This window comes from Chenopodium quinoa, unplaced genomic scaffold (genome assembly GCF_001683475.1).
Source record: "Chenopodium quinoa cultivar QQ74 unplaced genomic scaffold, ASM168347v1, whole genome shotgun sequence".
Lineage (NCBI taxonomy): Eukaryota > Viridiplantae > Streptophyta > Magnoliopsida > Caryophyllales > Amaranthaceae > Chenopodium > Chenopodium quinoa.
Genome location: NW_018742205.1, coordinates 4,709,478 through 4,728,682, shown reverse-complemented (window position 1 = coordinate 4,728,682; position 19,205 = coordinate 4,709,478). Strand labels below are relative to the sequence as shown.

The 19,205-nt window shown below is 36.4% G+C and overlaps 1 protein-coding gene and 1 long non-coding RNA gene across 7 annotated transcripts; one reads left to right on the top strand and one right to left on the bottom strand.

The window, feature by feature from the left end:
- Positions 1–7,485: 7,485 nt before the first annotated feature.
- Positions 7,486–8,819, bottom strand: LOC110730079 (splicing factor U2af small subunit B-like). Its single transcript, XM_021909850.1, has one exon. It carries the CDS (start codon positions 8,568–8,570, stop codon positions 7,755–7,757), a length of 816 nt encoding a protein of 271 aa, XP_021765542.1. The 5' UTR covers positions 8,571–8,819; the 3' UTR covers positions 7,486–7,754.
- Positions 8,820–14,168: 5,349 nt separating this feature from the next.
- On the top strand, positions 14,169–18,749 carry LOC110730040. Of its 6 annotated transcripts, none has more exons than XR_002512993.1 (9): positions 14,169–14,341; positions 14,449–14,681; positions 14,763–14,850; positions 15,172–15,290; positions 15,518–15,732; positions 15,833–15,955; positions 16,046–16,091; positions 16,183–16,250; positions 17,055–18,749. It is a non-coding gene; the product is annotated as an uncharacterized LOC110730040 (long non-coding RNA). The 6 variants fall into 6 exon arrangements; XR_002512992.1 differs by having other exon boundaries at positions 15,518–15,955; positions 17,055–17,382; positions 18,494–18,749; XR_002512991.1 differs by having other exon boundaries at positions 15,518–15,955; positions 17,055–18,240; positions 18,494–18,749.
- Positions 18,750–19,205: the final 456 nt, after the last annotated feature.

Below are 19,205 nucleotides of genomic sequence, written 5' to 3'. Positions count from 1 at the left end.
TATAAAGTAAAGTTTTCTTCAGGAATAAATAATTCTTCGTACATCGTAAATTATCGAAGCCTTAAAGGTAAGTATTCGTAAGGTCAATATACTGCAATGTTTGACATGAATTAAACAGATATAATGCATTATTTTTCTTGAAATTTATACAGAAATTGGAGTTGATTTTATATATTTTGGCAGGTTGTATCACATTCTTTTGTCCATGCATCACATTTGGGCAGATTACAGACATTGTTGATAAAGGGACATCATGTAAGATATCTTCCAGAAAAGTTCTATTTTAGTCAAGTAAGATATCTTCAAAAATATTCCTGATTTTCCTTCCCCCCCCCCCCCCCCCTGGATGCATACAGCTTGTGCTGTCAATGGAACAGTGTACGCAGTGCTGGCTATTGTTTTGGGATGTGCATGCTTCTTCTCCGCTATCTATCGTCGAAGGATGAGGCTTCAGTTCAATTTGAAGGGCAGCAATTTAGAGGATTGTTGTATTCATTCGTTCTGTGAGATATGTGCTCTTTCCCAGGAATACCGCGAGCTTCAATTGCGAGGATTCAATTTGGGTTTAGGTATAGAGTGGCAGTGGGTGGTGATTCAGGTATAGAGTGGCAGTGGGTGGTGATTCAACCATGTCAATGGTAGTGGTAGGTAGAGTCAAGATGGAGCAAACCCAGCTTCAATGCCTGCAACACAGCAGGCAGCATTTTTGTATCAAGTATCTGTTTAATTTACCAGATTATAGAGGAAGAAGAGGAATTGTGGCTTCCTATAGGCCACAGTAAGAATCCGATTTGATAATTATGGCCACATTTCCTTAGATTATTTATCAAAATATACATCTCACGTTTTTGCTCTGTTCAAATTTAGAGGAAAAAAAACATTTGAAAAGCTTATATTGTACATAATGGGGGCAAATCCCTACTTTTACATATCAATATAGTGATTTTGCCTATAATTAAAGGACAGAGAAACAGGGAATAACATGTTACAGTCATCTTACATGACTTCACCAATTACAAGTTGCATCAGGCAGGTAAACAAGCTTAGACCAAAAAACTATGAACAGATGCTAAGCTACACTGCATCAGGAGGAAATATGCTTTGACGAATCTGTCAAATACCTCTGGTTAGCTTCACTTGCTGATGCATTGCCAAATAGAGAACTCCACTCCATAAATCAACTGCTGCTCAGCTAATCCACTAAGTTATTTGGGAAGGAAATAGATGCCAGAAAAAGAAATCATATAATTCCAAGTTATCAAATACCTCAATCAAGAAATACAAGTTTATTCAGCTGTCACCAACAACCAATACAGATTAAATAAATGAAAGAAAACAGATCTGGGACATGAACTATGTAGTTAAAATCAGCTCACAAGGAAACGGAAGCTACTCATTACACCGGCAATTTTCCCTATTTCCGGAACTGGATCTACCAATAGCAGTATAAGGAGTATCAACATCGCATATGTAAGGGTGTTAATAACATTACATTCACAACCTTCTAGTGCTCCAAAAGATGGAATAGTTGATGGACAGGGCAAAAAAACTAGAAAGAAAATTCACCAAGCAGCAGAAAGATCCTTCCTTTTCCAATCACGCATAATGCAAAGCAACAGTAATAAGGCAAACCTCAGAATCGGGAAGAGGATCAGTAAACATTCAGGACCTACATAAAAACCCTGAAACAACTTAACAAGTTGCTTCTTGGTAAACAGCATGTAAAAAAAAAAACTGTAATAGCCTTTGGCTTTTATTCGTGTGTGTGGGTGGGTGAGTAACAAGTCCTGACTCCTGACCACTGCAATTTTTTATTGCCAAAGATATTAAATAAAATACCTAACTGTGTTACAAGAAGTTAGCAGGATCCCATATCTCTCTAATTAGCTTGCATAAGCACACTCCCCCAGACAAGGAACACTTTGGCTTTCAATCATTCTAATTTCAAGGCAAATGCTCCTAAATTTGGCAATTCTAAACCTTAGGAAGCTTCCAAAATATTGACATCCAATTAACAATGAAATAGCTGATGTCAGGAAAAAAAAAAAAAAAAAAAAAACTGATTGGCTCCTGTGTAATGTTAATAAGTGAGTGTAAATATTACCTGGTAAAAAGTGTGCAGTTCAGATGAAAAAAACTTTCATAAAAAAGATGTCCAGTTTAGCTGCATATCCCTAGTTTAAGAGTTTGAAGATTCCATAGCTTGCATATCCATAAAAGGGTACGTCTTTTAAGGTCTACACTCCTAATATGGTATGCAATAGCTGAAAATGGGAAGTATCATTTATCAGAAAGATGTATAAGATCCGAGTAGTACATTCTAGCAAGTTCCTTAAGATAAACTCAGCTAGCAACTTCATAGATTGGCTATCTTTACAAGGTCAGTTAGCAACTTAAGATAAACTCAGCTCTTAAATTGGCAAATTCAAGTCCATCCTACCTGTGGTTCGTATGGGCAAGAATCTGAAACTTTGCCATGTCTGTGTTTTCCTATCACTATAAAGAAGAGTTTTAACAGAAAGTTACCAGGACTTTTCAAGTGTTCAGGATCTATTTAGCAGTAGGAAATGGGTGTGCAGAATGCAACCAGCATATTGAAAGGATAAGGGCATCAAAGCTGAAACACGAGGTTTATGCATTGCTGTTGGCAGAAGCATAGTCAAAGAAATTTTAGATTTGTTTTTCATTGTACTGATCAGATGAAAGATATCTTAGTGGAACGATCCTATGCACGCCTCCACTAGCCCAATCCTTCCTAGAAAATTGGGATAAGCATTAGTGTTGCAATCAAGGGCCTGAACTGTGATGCTTGATCTTAACTATTATGGAGTACAAATCTATTTAATAGCCAAAAAAAAGGCAAGCAAAAGTGGAATCTAAGTGATTATATGCAGAAGAAGAGGTGCACTGGATTTCTAAACATGGGCATCTAAGCTGTTAGATCATAATTAGATCATGTTATAAAAGTATTTGTCAAGGGAAAGGGGTTCAAGAGACCTCCACAAGGAATGTTATCATAAATCAAGAAAACAATACTACAAGAAGTTTTCAGAGAAGCAACATTAACAACCTGATAGAGACAATAACCAATGTGCTTCTAGCATATACAACATTAGGAGGCTCAGACCTTAAATATAAAACAAAAGAAGAGCAGCATAAAGAATTGTTCCTCAACCTCCAACTGTTTAAAATATGAATTGTGGACAGATGAATTTCAACAAATTCCAATCCCTTTCAGGTTCTTTCATTGATTTTAGAATCAAAGGCCCAAAATATCAAAGGATGGGATAAATGGGAATGCGCATACTTCTTGAGGTGTTATACAACTCAACAGAAAGATTTAAAGATGAGTTGTGGTAATAGAAACAACTGAAACGGGTAGAACTTATTCTATATCAAATAAATGGAATGCATGAACTAAGGAAAAGCTATGAGCTTATGCTTTGGGTAGGATGAGATGACATAAATCACATAATAACGCATAGCAATGGACGAAAACTGCTCCAGATCTAATTTGAATAGCTGTAGATAAGACGTTTCCCTTTGTTAGGAACTACTATAGCAGAAAGGGTGATATACTCATTAAGAAAGGCATTTCAGAAACACTTATTGATGAAGTATGGTCCAAATGGTATGGCAGGTTCACAATCTTCAACAAACAATTCATTTTGTAGAGAACAACCCAAAGAAGAGTTCTTCCATAGAAATTGAGCATAATCCCATCAATTATCATCACTTGAAATTGTGTTCCAAGTTGATCAACCACATCCAATTTAATCCTATCTAAAGCATGAGAGAGGATAAACTGCTAGGATATCACATCTAGAGTGTTCAAAATATGAGGAAGCTGAAAGCCTGATCCTGAACTAACTTTGAGCTGTTGCTAAAGAGTTCCTTTAAAAATAAATGTAATCAACCTCTCAAATTCAATGCCTACTCAAAAATGGTAAATCAACCAAACAATCTAAGGTTTCGTTCTCCTCAGCTTAAGTTCTAGCATATATAATTTAAGTTCAACAAAAATAAAATATGAAATAAACTAAAATAAATCCAGCATAGGTCAGCAAAAATAAGTATTTTTCTAACAAAAGTAAGTTAAGTTCAACAAAAATAAGTCATGAAAAACAGATACCAAGTCAAGGAAGCTAATGACATTCCTTAAACCTTTTGAAGCATACTAAACAATCATGAACTCTTCAGTGTTGTTTGCAATTCCTATCCAAATACTTCGCAGGTTCCCAATGTTCAACTTCTTTGAACTACAAAATGAGCAAGCAATTCAGGCACCAAATAATTCCATGGCTCCTAGAATTTAGATATGTATATTCACTAAATTCTTACATATTGAATTACAGCTTACATCACAAAAATGTGCTCCAATTGTTCCTCTTTTGGCAAAATGAATGAATCGTGTCACATGTATAGTTCAACAAAATGGCCATAACATCTAAAATGAAGACTAGAACACCTAAATAAGTGAAGAGAATATAGCTTAAGTATCAAAAAGAGACCTAAACCTCAAAAGGAGAGTCTGAGCTATAATTAAATAAACGACATGAATTAAACAGCAATAGCCAGAATTGGAGCAACAACACAGAGAAGTATGCAGACCAAGAGGAACTTTTAAAGAGCTTAACCAATAACCATCATCATTCAGTTACACACTCAAAAAACAACAACAACTAGACATCACTTCACTTCTTACAACAGCTTCTAGCAATGAATGGTAAGGCAATAAGTCAAAACATAGCCACAGACCCACAATAGTCAACTTGTCAGATGCAACTCCAATGAAATCTAAGTCGAACCCTCAAGTACAAGTAAACTATCCCGACGTCAGATGAAGTCAAAAAATATTGCAATATAGACACTGGCTTGTGCCTGCTGAGAACCAAACATGACACAGTTCAAGTTCCTTGCCAAACACATGATTTAGCATATCCATGAGCGGATCAGCCAGATATGCTCTTGTTAGCATTACCCAAAAAATAAAAAAATAAAAAATAAAAAAAAAACCCTAGGATTGGCACTGCGCAGGTTACCCAGGATTAGGAATTGGGAAACATAGGTCTAGGAAGATAAGGATCATAATACAAAATTTGTAGGTAACATATAGGGGTGTGACATATCAGGTATAAAAAGAAGTTTCCACATTACGAGCTGCCCCTAGAAACACCCTACAATAATCAAGATAATGGATAGATGTCTGCACAACTACTTTATGACATACTTATTTTAGAACATAATATACATTTCTAGGCTGCTTATCCTTCATAAGTGTTGTTAAAGTTTCAAATAGCATGACTGTCAAGGATAAACAAATAAATACAAAGTAAACACAACTATGGAAGGACAAGTTTTCATCACCATCCACAAATTAGTATCTATGAATTCATTTTCATCTCCATCACAATTAGATTGATACAATGACCATAATATGTAATTCGATAGCATAAATACTTTCAAAAGGAAACATTGAATCTTCATCATTGTGAGAAAGGTCTACAGCCTTTAAACTCATGTCTTTATTGCTTCTGATGCAGAATTTTTTTTATCCTCCCTAAAAACCAACTTCAATTCAAATATTCCTCTACTTTCAAAAAATTTCATAGCATGGGAGTTAATGTTGTTTCTCACTACAATCCAGCCCTTTATAATTTGGTATTCAAACTAATCCTTCCTTATATATTATCATTATTCATCATTTGCTTCATAGATTCAATAACTCGCCAAAACTTAAATAGTGTTGATGAAACTCACATGAACAGGATAGATACCCAAGAATATTAAAGGAAATCACATAAAAGTATGAAATAGAGGTAAGACATAAAATTACCCAATTAATGATGCAGACTGATACCGTTTAAGCCTCGCTTTTACACCATTAGTTATACCAATTCTGCCTCTCTGCTTCTTACATGTGTAAGCTTCAGTAAAATTAAAACCCATTATCCTCAAAATTAATTGCAATATTAATGCACCGAAAAGAAGAAAAAATTGTGTTCCATGCCAAGAACCCCAAGTAAAAAATAGTTCAGCACAAAGGAAAAATTCAGTAAACCTAAAAATCCATTATCCTTTCAAATTAACTGCAATATTAATGCACCAAAAAGAAGGGAAATTGAGTTCCATGCCAAGAACTCCAAGTAGAAAATAGTTCAGCAAGAAGGGAAAATTCAGTAAAATTAAAAATCCATCATTTTCTCAAAATCTTGTGTTCCATGCCAAGAACCCCAAAATGGATTAGTTGACAGATGACAGCAGCAAAACAATCTCATACAGACTGCACATTGTCAAACACTGAAAGGCAAAACCCACCCTTGCTAAGACTATATATAATTACAAAGGACATTTGCTTGAATGCAAAGTCTAGAAAATTGCAATAACAGTTGACATAAGCAAACTATTTCAACAATCAAATTGCTAAACAAGTAAAATGCAAGACATAAATGACCATAATTCAAATTAAATAATTTCCTTCCTAATCAATCAGTTACCACACCACATTATGTTGCATTATTAGTCATTTTAAATATAAAGTTACCTCAGAACTATGCAGCAATAAATGCACAAGTTATCTTGGCAACTAGAATAAGATAAAAAATTATATTGCAAGAGACCCTAACTTACAGTCTTACACATCCCCCAGAATCCTCTTGCTTCACTGACTGTTACATCACCAAAATGATAGCCTCCAACTAGTCAGGTGCTTACACATATCGGTCTATCAGATGACCTTAAGAGCTAAATAAAATTGCAAACAAAGAAGGAAACGTATACCAAACAGGAATAAGGTAACCCCAAATAACACATCACATGCAAAAGCAATCAGTATAAACAATTGAACATCAGTACATGCATCAAGAGATAAAGGTAAATTCAAATTCCAACACTATAGGTATATACAACCTAAAGAACAATCTTTAAAAAAAAACATAAAATAAAAAATTATGGCCTTCAAACTTCCACATAATAGTTCCTTCCTTTGCTCACTAGCCACCTATGTTACTTGGACTCTTCATTTCACCCAAACTTCCTATTTTAAGCTTTTTTTTTCCCAAAAAATAACCAAATCAGGATAGCAAAAGCAGGAGGCAGCATTGAGGATTTCCCTATCTTAACGTTCTAACATGGTATGGACACTTGAAACCTTATTTTGGATCAAATGCATCAACTTTTTTTCTTAAATTAGCAAATTCTGAGACTTAGATGAGTACCCATCTGTGAATGATTAGAGATCCAACTCATCTAAGTCTATAGCTAGACCCTACCCTCATCTAAGTCTATAGCTAGACCATATCCTCATCTAAGATGTTCATTCATGTTGACATAGGGAAAGTTTGTTGCTGGTGTAAATCCATTTAATAAATACTTAGGCATGCCATAACAATAGTACCAAAAAAAAAAATTAAAAAAAAAAAAAAAAAAAAAAAAAAAAAAGATTATAATTGAATAACACAAAACATAAGAAGATTGAGAAGTATATAAGAAATTAGAAATGTTACTGCTTTGAATCATTGATTTAACATAAAATTTAACAAAGAACAAAATGATTTTACTCATTCCTCAATCTAATTTTGAAAAGCAATAACCCACAAATTTAAAAATCACAGGAGGATAAACATGATCATACTTCAAAAGCCTGAACATAATCCCTAGAATAAGCATCAGCATAACTACACTAAATTCTTCCGAATTTAACTTAAATCATAAATTCATAATCAATCAAGCAAAACAGCAAAATAAACCAAAAATCACATCTTCCCCTCGCGCTCCCGATTCCATTGCTCAATCCTAGCTCTCCTCTCCTCACTACCTTCTCTTGCCGGCGGAGGGCTCCGACTCCTCCTCCTCCCACCTCTCCCTCCTCCATCCTCAATCCTCCTATCGCGACCCCGTGGCTCAAAATCTCTCTCCCTCTCCCTCTCCCTTTCCTTCTCCCTCCTAACCGGCCTCGGGCTCCTACTCCTGCTCCGGCTCCGGCTCCTTCGACGCCTAGAATTATGAAACTTCCCAAACAACTTCCTCCTCAGCTCCCTCCCAATCATCTTAACATGCATAAAATTACAATAACCACCTCTATTACAGCTCTCCTCCTCAAATTGTCGGCACGTCGCCTCACGAAAATCCGTCACCGGCGAAAAATCAGCAATAATCGGCCTCCCAGAGTAAAACCTCCCCTGAAGAGCTCCCAACGCAGCCGCCGCTTGATCCTCCTCACGAAATTGCACATAAACATTCCCAATCATATGGTCAGCAAGATTATCACACACATTTAGGGTTTCAATTTCACCGAATTTGCTGAGTTCCTCAAATATATCTTCAAAAAAATCCTCAAAATGAGATTGCAGAGTTTCGGCAGAAATTGGCTGACCTTGAGCATCGACACCAGGGGTAATCATGTCGGGGCGCTGGTACATGTTGGATAGAAGGAGAGTAGGAGAGATAGTGGGGCGATTATGGAGTCGAGAGCAGCGATCTCCATGGCGGCATGCGCCGATCTTGAAGTAGAAAGGGCAGTTCACACGGTCTTTCTCTGTGCCGAAAATGGATGCCAAGTGTTCCGCCATTGTTGTCGGAGGTTAATTCTTCGAGCTGTTGATTTCTAGGGCTTTATTTTCTGCGGAAATTAGGGTTAGATGAAATTGAATAGAAAAGAGGGGAAGTGGAAACCCTAATTTCCGAAGGGTGGAAAGAGAGGTGAAGGGTGTGGAGGAAGAAGAAATGGAATTGTGAACCGCCACAGCACAGGCGTTGGTGTGGCTTGTTTGAAGCTCGATTGCAATATGCAATCCAATATGCGTGAAACGTTTTTGTTTTCGGATTTTTCATGATATACCACTAAGTTTCTTCAAAATTCATCATATACCACACAAAATTTTTTAATTCACGGTATACCATTGAGTTTTCGTACGTTAACACAGAATACCATTAATGGTAACTGTCGTTAGTGTGCCGTTAACGCCATTAGTAATTAGGGTTAATTATGTCACGTGGCTGTCACTTATTGGCTCTTATCAATATTATCTAATTAATTAGTTAAATAAAGAATTAAAAAAAAAAACAACTTGGTTCTTCCTCACTCCACCAACCCCGACACCCCCTTCCCCCACCAGCCCAGCTCCCCCTCCCCCCGGCGGCCTTGCCCAGCCTCCTCCCTCGCAATCCCTCCCTGCGGGCTGCCGGAATCTCGCCTTCTCCCCTGTGCCGTCAGCGACGTCCACCTCCTTTGTCGCCGGCGAGCCGACCACCATCTCTTTCCCCTCACCCACGACACCCTACCCTCCTCCCTTAGCGTAGGCCACCCCGACCCTCAATTATCTCGCCATTTTCAACCTCCATTGAATACTTGGTTGATTCACTTAGTGAACCATTGACCATTCCCATGAATCTCCTCCACTTGTTGCCAATAATTGAAGTAAAGAAACCCCATAAAATTCCCCAGATTCTAAACCTAATTTCGATCAAAAACCAAGGGTTTGGTCGTCAGTGTTTGGTCCCTACTCAATTATCCCTAAAACGAGTGATTATGAATAAGAATTTGTTGAGAATCGAATGAATTCAATTTCGCATTACTCGAATGGTTTGATTACATGTGGTTTTGGGGGGAAAGAGAAGCAGGGGAAAGTAAGGGTCAATTTAAGGCTTCCGATGGGGGAAAGGGGGCATGGGGTGGTGTCGGGTGGGGAAAGATAGGAGGGTAGGGTGTCATCTAGGTGAGGGGCGGCGCCGGCGCGGTGGTGGTTCAAGGCTGGGTACGGGTGGGGGGGCTGGGCTAGGTGCTGGTTGGGGGCGAGGAGATGGCTGGGAGTTGGTGGTGGTTTTAATTTTTTTTCAATTATTTTTTTTATTTTTATTTTTTGATAATTAATTAAATAATTATTTAAAAGTTAAATAATTTAAAAGGCAACCAATTACAAGCTGCCACGTGGCACAATTAACGTTAATGACTAACTGAGTTAACGAAAATGGCATGTTGTGACATTTATGTTAAACTCAATGGTATATGGTGAATTAAAAATTTTTGAAGAAACTCAGTGGTATATCATGAAAAATCCGTTTTGTTTTTGTTTTTGTTTTTGGATTAACTAGTTGTGGCACAACTTGGTTAGTATATATATAAGTATAGTTAATTAGGTTTTTTTGTTAGCTGATGTTTGACAATTTTAAGTACTTCCTCCGATTTTGGTTATTTGCAACATTTACTAAAATTAGGCGCTTCTTATTATTTGCAACAAACTTTTTTATTTCCTTTTTTAGTAACTTTTTGCCAACAAAATACCCATATTACCCTTACTTAAACAACTTAGACATTTAATTAGATCACTAACCTAATTTAACTTTTTACCTAATAAATCTGATTATTATAATCATTTTCACCAAAAATCATTCATCTTCCCACTTTCTCTCTCTGGTTTCCCCAATTTTCTTCCTGCTTCAATTTTCTCTCTCCTCTACATTTTCTTCTTCTTCTTCTTCTTCTTCTTCTTCTTCTTCATCACATCTTTCAATGGCAATGGAAAATGATTGAACATGTCCCTCGACGATCTCATCAAGATCAACAAATCTTCTGGTTCGTGGGGGTGTTAGGGGTTTCAGATCTAGTTTTAGGGGTGGCGTGAGTTTCGTGGGGGTGGTGTGGCTAGTTTAGTGGTGGTGGCTGGGTTCCTCTGGTTCGTGGGTTTGGTTTCGTGGGGTGGCGTGGGTCTGGTTCGTGGGTTTGGTTTCGTGGGGTGGCGTGGGTCTGGTTCGTGGTGGTGGGTGGGTGGGTGGGTTTGGTTTCGTGGGGGTGGATCTGGTTCGTGGGTTTGGTTTCGTGGGGGTGGCGTCTGGTTCGTGGTTTGGTTTCGTGGGGTGGGTCTGGTTCGTGGGTTTGGTTTCGTGGGGGTGGGTCTGGTTCGTGGGTTTGGTTTTGTGGGGGTGGGTCTGGTTCGTGGGTTTGGTTTCGTGGGGTGGCGTAGGTCTGGTTCGTGGGTTTGGCTGCGTGGCTGGGTTCGTGGTGGTGGCTGCGTGGCTGGGTTCGTGGTGGTGGCTGCGTGGCTGGGTTCGTGGTGGTGGCTGCGTGGCTGGGTGGTGGTTTACGGTGGGTTCGGTGGTGGTGGTTTTGTTTTTTTTTTAATTGGATTAGTGTTTAAGTACATGCCCTTATATTTTATTAATGATGCTTAAAAACTTTTGCATTGGTATCCGTAAACGGTACCATTGTTGCAAATAACCAAAACCGGAGGAAGTATTATACAAATATTTACAAAATAGGAAAGAGTTGGGAGAAAAAGAGTATAGATGTACAAACTGAATATATTATTATATTTTTATAGTACAACTATTCTATTACATAAGTAAAGCTTATTGCAGTACAAATACTTAAATGTTGTAAAACCTGTATAGAGATACATATACATACATGAACCTAATTGCATATATATTATAAAGGTCCATACATAAATATATTATACATAAAATAAACTCTAGAGCTTATATATATACACATTCGTTATTAAAGACAAATATATGTATAAATATAATTTAAAGCTTGAGTTTAGTAAAATTTGTTGACATTTGTTGTAAAAGTTGTTTGTGATTGTGTTCTTCTAATTTCAATTGATAATCATTATAGTCGTCAACATCTATATTGTAAGTTTGCCGAAGAAATTTGAGTGCTTGTCTAGCAGCGTTTTGCTGTGACGGACTAATTCGGGTGGCTAGTGTTCCAATAAATCGTACAGGACATGGGACATTAGGAACACCATTTACATCTATAAAAGCTTTTATATCATCATCGGTGAAAGCATATATACCGAATTCTGTTCGAGGTAATCCTAGCTGAAGTAGTATATCATGTAGAATTATTTTGATATTTGTTTCCAAAACTCTCCGTGGCTCATCCATTTATATGCTGGTTAAGGATTTAGTATTTTAATGTGAGGAAAAGAACTTATTACGTATGAAGTTAATCTACAGTAGTTATTGTTTTGAGAGCAAATCTTAGTTTCTATTTCTATTTATAGGCATACTTTAAAGACCTTGTAGTGATCTTTTTTATTACGTATTGAGTTTTCAAATATGCGTGTTAAAACCCAAAATGTTTTATAATACACATGTCAGACATGTATTATGTTTTATGTATATTGTACAAGTGTACTATAGTGTAAATTGTACAATTTACACGTGTGTGTGTGTATTTATGTATTCATTTTTAATTTATTATTTCAATCCTATGTGCTTAGAATATATCATATTAATCCTATGTAGTTGGTATCCCAATAAATTGTACAAGATTTACTATGCAATAGAGTTAAGCATTAAAATATGATAAATACTTAAGATAAAAGTTTATTTTATGTAAATCTACATGTATAAGTACATATTTATACAAACAAACATTATTTAATATACATAAAGTTGTAATTGTCTAGGGAAATAAAGTTCGTAATAAAAGCATGAAATTATACACATACATACGTTCATAAACATGTCTGAAAATCATTATACATCTAAGCTCCACTAATGTGTTTAGCTTTCCAACGGAGCTGTTGAAATCCTTCTCTCAACATGTATGTGGTCATCTCTATGGTCAACTCTTTTTCTTTCAAAGTTGCAATGCAACTGTCTACAAGATACCGTGGTTCCTGCAATTGTGTATAAAATGAATTTTTTTACCCATATAATGATTATTGTAAACAATTTGTAGTTTTGAGTTTAATATAAGTTGTAATTGTTAAGTAATAGTAATAAGTTAAAGCATACATACTTGTAATGTGAGCGTAGCCATATGATTAGCGTCATCATTTATCAGTTGTTCAGCAAGATGACCAAAAAGTGTGATCGGTGTGTCACCACTATCGTCAGCAAAAGTGATATGCACCACAGTTTTACAATGTGTATGATTACGCATACTTAGATATTTAACAGGATAAAGAAAAACAGTAATTGTATGCTATGTTAATAGTAGTGGTATATCAATTATCGTGTTTCGAACGTCCCTACGTGGGGGGAGCTAAAAGCACGACAGTTAAACACCGATCCTCTTTTAATTTCACATCGTTTGTTTCAGACATTGTATACTATACTGTTTTTGTTTGTAATGTCAATAACACGTCCGACGATCCGTACCGTTTTTCCAGACTTGTACAAAAACAATTGCATGATATAGTGATACAACACAGTATGTTGTTCACTTTAATTTGTATAGCGGAACATACTATGTAATTTACCTCAGTTGCGAATAATTTGTGAAATTAAAATCATTAATTCAGGTTGCTGAGAACTTTCTGCTATTTCAGTTGCGAATGAATTTTGAAGGATTAGAATTTGGTCCTTATAATTCACCGCCCTATAAAGCAACAATGTTAGGTAAGTAATAGCTAATACACAAACAGAATCAGTTTGAGAAGTTTTGTTTACCAATCTCGGAGAAGTTGTGCTTCTGGATTACTTGGGTTAATTTTTAGTGTAGAAGAAAAGGTTGTGTTGAATGAACCATCTGTAAACATGTGTGCCATAGGTAGTTGATGAAAGCATACTCATTATTTTATAAATATTTGTTCATATCATATACCGTCGAAAGTTGATGCTTTGACGCGGGAAACTTCTATAACAGGCATCGTGTCTATAATTTCAGTAACAACAACAACTTCTTGTGTAACCAAACTGTTCCACACTAATAACTTAACAGGCTCCATGCTACCAAAAACAAAAGAAATTAAATGTTCAATAAGAATAGTTATAATTAAGTTAAAGTACTTCTGTATTGGAAAACCAATTTATATTATTGTAATATATACACGTACTTGGAATCTATTATCACAATCCTACGTACTTCATTAGGCAGTCCTGAACTCTTAGAGCAAATGGTTGCTATATCGTGTATGTGAATAGCCACTAGTAGAAAAATGAAATAGGCACCGCACTTTTCGCATCGGTTCTTGAAAACCAGTGGTAAAAGAAATGGGCGGGATTGGGAAAAAGACTTTTCGCACCGGTTCCTATTAAACCGGTGCGAATTAAAAAAGAGAAAAAAGGGAGAAAGGGATTTCGCACCGGTTCAGACCAAACCGGTGCGAAATAGTGTTATAGCACCGGTTCAAACCAGTGCGTAATTAATAAAAAAAACCGGGCTGTGTACGTATATCTTCTTCTTTCTTTCTTTCCCCCCTGCTTTTCCATCTTCTTTTTTCCCTCATTTTCGCCTTCTTTTCCACCACCTCCGAATTTTCACCTTCTCCATTGAAGCAGCCACACCTCCTTCTCTCTCCATATCTCTCCTCCGTTGAACTCGTGCTCTTTATTCTCCATTGAAGCGGATTCTGATCTTTCTCACCTCCATTGAAGCAGCTTCGAGGTAAGATTTTTTCTGTGGTCTTCTTAATCTATCGAATTCCTTCGCAATCTAGGGTTTGTCGTTGATTTGCTTTTCAATTTAGTAATTTTAGGGTTGTGGTAATCTAGGGTTTGTCATTGAAGCACGCACGGCTCCACCTCCACCACAACGGCCTCCTTGTCACGGCGGCACGACCTTCTTTTTCTAGGGTTTATCGTCAATTCCCCCCTTTTTCTTAGATCTCCTTCTCTGCCACTGCGCCGCAAGCGTTTCCATCGATGGCTAGGGTTTTCAGAAACAATTTTCATTCAATATCTGCAATTTTATCGTCCTTCTCATCGCTGCTCATGTCATACCTTTGGTACCACCTATCGCACTCTTCTTCTTCATCTTCTTCGTTTCAATTTTCTCTCTCTTACTTTTGTTGATATTTCTGTTTCAGGTGTACTGGATTTTCAGAGTTGCAACTGAGAAGCACCAACAATTTCCTGGAAGATCTTGAAAACACTGATTTTGCCTCCTTCTGCATTGTATTTTCCGCCGCTAACCCTAATTTTTAGTTTAATTTTGTTTGATATTTGTTGATTATTGAAGATTTCTTGTGTACTGTGTGTGTTAATGTGTGATTGTTGTTATTTTGTTTTTGTTTCTTTGAGATGTACTGGTACAACTGTACAAGGATGCATCACTCTGTTTTGCAGACTTGTTGCATGTATATAAAAAAGTTCTTATTACATGTTTCATGGAAAATTGTATTGATCTGAGGCACATAGGTAAACATAGATACAAAGCAGTGATTCTCTGCTTGCATCAGCTTTTGCTTTAGTGATGTATGATGTTCTTTCCTGCAGGTTCTGAAGGCATTTCATTATCCCGTGACAGTCACATTGATTCAATTTGTTGTTGGGTCAGTGCTTGTTACCTTCATGTGGATGTTCAATCTTTACAAGAAACCAAAAGTTAGCGCTGGGTAGGTAGTTTATCAGTCTGTTTGTAAAGTTATTCAGGACACTTATTTTTGGGTTGTGGTTTGATGAAACTTATAAGCAACATGTAGGCATTTGGCTTTAAGGCATTTACGCTAACATTACTTGTCTATGAATTTGTGTGTATATCCATTAACATTTATCCCTTCTCACTTTATTATCCTTGAAATCTGCTCCCAAAGATGACATCATTGTTTACGTTGATTTGCAGAGAGTGATAGGCCAGTTCTTGTCATCAAGGGTCTAAATGGAAGAATCAATAGAGCTTTTTAGGGGCCTTTAATCAGCACTATAATCAGTTGTGGCAAAGATGCTATCATCTGTGTCTGGGATCCTGTGATAAGAAGCATTACCAGTTGTATCATTTCTGTTTGTTATATACTTGTATCCACATAGCCTTGAGTCTTGGAACTTCATGAAAGAACAGTGCGCCTTAAAATTATGTTATATGATTTACGTATGCTTGAGTTCTTTTTGCTGCTTATGCCATGTTTGGTGGTTTGATTTTTAGTGCTTCAAATTGCAGACAGGCCAAGAGATGATGTCTACAAAGGACCATAAATATGGTCACACGAAAGCAATTACATCACTTTGTCTATCTGCAGACAAGTCACATTTCCTTACTGGCTCTTTGGATAAATTAGCAAAGGTTGTATATCTCATGATATTTGAATGAATTAAGATACTGTGTTGATTTTTGTTTGTTTTTGTACTAACATGGTTTGTTTTCTTTCTTCAGCTCTGGGACACAAAATGCTATTACCATGTCTTCTTTACTGGACCATGTATGTTACTTTAATTTTCATTTTCATTTATTTTATTTCTTCTGATTTGTTGTTGCCAGTTTTACTAGCTGTGTGGTGTTTATATTTGCAGTGCTCCAGTTTTCCCATGGCATATTTCCTTAGGGCAAAAATTTGGTATTTGAATGGTTTTCACTACAGGTAAGTCTTAAGCCTCAACTGGATCATCATATATCTCACTTTTTACTTGTATCACCATAGTTATGTTAGATAGCAGTTAGCATGATGAATGAGAGATGCCGGGATTGATTTATTGCTACCCTATATGATATGCTTTTAATTTGTTATGTAAGGCTTTGAATGCAGTTTACTTATTCCCTGTAGTTTTGTGGTCTGATTTCTAGTTTACACTTTCTGCCTTAACATGTGTGTGAAACTGTATACCATTCTGAGAAAGGAGATTAAAATTCTACTTAGACAATTGTTTCATATTTCTAATGATATACATTTTATGAAGTCTTGGGAAGACTATGACATGAGTACATTGCCAAGTCTTTATATTGTCACTTGCTGAGATGTAGTTATTTAGTGTATTTACAATAGAAATAATTTTGGATGGTGGGCCTTAAATAGATATTTAGTTGAGCTGCAAAATGCTTTATAAGCTCATGGTTACCTAGTCTCTCTAAAGAATCAAGAGAGGAAAAAGTTTTTTTTTTAATTTATTTTTTGAGGGGGCAGGAAGGAAAGTTAAAATTTCTGTCTTGTTATTGGTTGCCAACAACTTGCTACGTATCGCTATTACTATAAAAGCTTTGCAGACCTAGAGGCTCAGACTTAACCTCTGAGAGATTAAACCCTTTATATGCACACCCTTGTACACTTTACAAACCCCTCCCCTCCTTTTTTTTTTTTTTTTTTTTTAAGTTGATAAATCTTCCTTGGTAGAAATATACAAACAGTACATATATGAAAGGAGTTTTTATCTATGCTTTTGCAACTCAGGAATTAAAGTGCTTCCCTACTCTTCAATATGAGATAGCATCAGCAGCAAATTCAGCACTAATGAGGTTTCGTGAAGAGAGCAAAAAGACAACTTTGCGGTTAGTAGAGATGGAATCCTCATACATCACTCCTGATTTCTTTCGGAAGCTTTCTGCAACAAATGTGGTTCCATATACAGAAGCTTACTACCTAAAGATCAGCTCGAATGTGGCCTCTTATGTCAATATGGTGTCAGAAACACTGAAGAACTCAATTCCCAAGGCTGTGGTGTATTGCCAAGTCAGACAGGCAAAGCTTTCATTACTCAATCAGTTTTACTCGTAACTCGGTAGGAAAGAGGTCATCTAAGTATCTAACAGTCAAATCTTATTCTGGTATTTGTTAAATTGGTTCAATTGGTTTGATGTCTATGACAAAATGCGCTTCGAATTATTGGTTCAATTTATTTGGTCTTTCCCTATTTGTTTTTCCTCGAACCTAGACATTGAATGATTAACTTCAGTCCTTGGTTACAATGTTGCATCCCTCACTAGGTTGTTTTGAGTTTGAATTACCCTGTGCCTATTCCCTTAAGAAGTCTTAAGATATTCATGTGCCTTAAACTTGTAGGATGACCTCCAACTAAGGCAATACACTACAACTATACATACACCCCTCATTCCTCTTCTTACCAAATTTGTTATTTTCTCTCTCCTCTTCTTTACATTTCATACATTGCTTTCTATGCTTACTAAACAGAAAGTTACATCAGAATTTTCCAGCAGATATCAGTTCATAATCATCATATTTTTCAGCAAAAAATAAAATCTCTTTTTTTTAACTAATCTTCTGTTTTTTATACTTCCCATTTTTTTCATGGAAACTTCCTCCATTCTTGGTTCTGCACAATCATCTGACAGTGCTGCATCCAACTACCGCGGTGGTGAACACTCCTTTCACCATTCGCCACCCGGAAATTATGATGATAAGCCGAGTAATCATGAGAGTTTTTCCCTGACTTCCATTCTCCTGATTGTCATACCTATCTTCATACTTATCCTCCTTTCTTTCATCGTAGTCCTTATTATATTGCTTCGACAACAGAGGAGGTCGTCAAAGTGTAACAATTATAATGGCAACAACAACAGCGACAACAGCTACAAGTTTGCTGCTGATACTGCTATTAGTTTTACAGAAAGCAGTCCTGGTAACGATAATGTTTACTACTTTATATTTTATTCTTTAGTGTTTCAAATTAGGTTAATACTTTGTTAAAGATTTCATCAGTCAGACTGTTAGTTAAAATCTGGTATGATATACTGGTTTATGATAACTGAGTAGAGGTGAAGAATGGGTGTATGTCAGTTCAAGTGTTTAAACTCATCCAGTGATTTGAGTTTTTGTATGATTGATAGTGTGTTTGTTCTGATTCTTTTTCGTGGTTCTGCATGTTGATTCAGCCAGCAGTACAAACAAGCAATGGCAGCAGCAGCACACAACCAGCAAGCCATAACCAAAGCAGCAACAACAGTACAGCAGCAGCACCACAAGAGAAAAACAAACAGCAGCTAGCAACCTACCCAGCACCCCACAACAACTCATCCATCACCATGAAGGCATTTATGAACTAATTAAAGAGTAATTTCATATACAGAATTTTATTTTATTGTATTTTTTTTGGACGAAAATTGTAATATTACGGCTTTTTTTAATGAAAATATGTAACTTTATATATATGTTAGTGTTTATATATTTTAGTGAAAAAAATGCAAAAAAAAAAATATAATAATTTTTTTTTATTTTTTTGGGGCATTTTTGGCACCGGTTTTGAAACAAAACCGGTGCTAAAAGTTTTTTTTATAATTTTTTGGGCCATTTTTCGCACTGGTTCACCGCAAGAACTGGTGCTAAAAGTATTTTTTTATTTTTTTTTGGGAATTTTTCGCACCGGTTCACAGCAAGAACCGGTGCGAAAACTCTTGGGTTTTGGCATCCCTAAAATCAGAACCGGTTCAAAACCGGTGCTAAATGGGGGTTTTGAACCGGTGCTGATTACCAATTTTTGCCTAGTGAGCAATCCCAATGATATCTAGGAAAAAATTAAAACAAAGAACTTAATTATATGTGGATTAATTCATGTGTACTTACGATGCACCTACAGTAATTACAAAA

Coding starts and splice junctions, on each gene's coding strand:
- LOC110730079 (XM_021909850.1), bottom strand. CDS start 8,570: ATGGCGGAACACTTGGCATCCATTTTCGGCACAGAGAAAGACCGTGTG.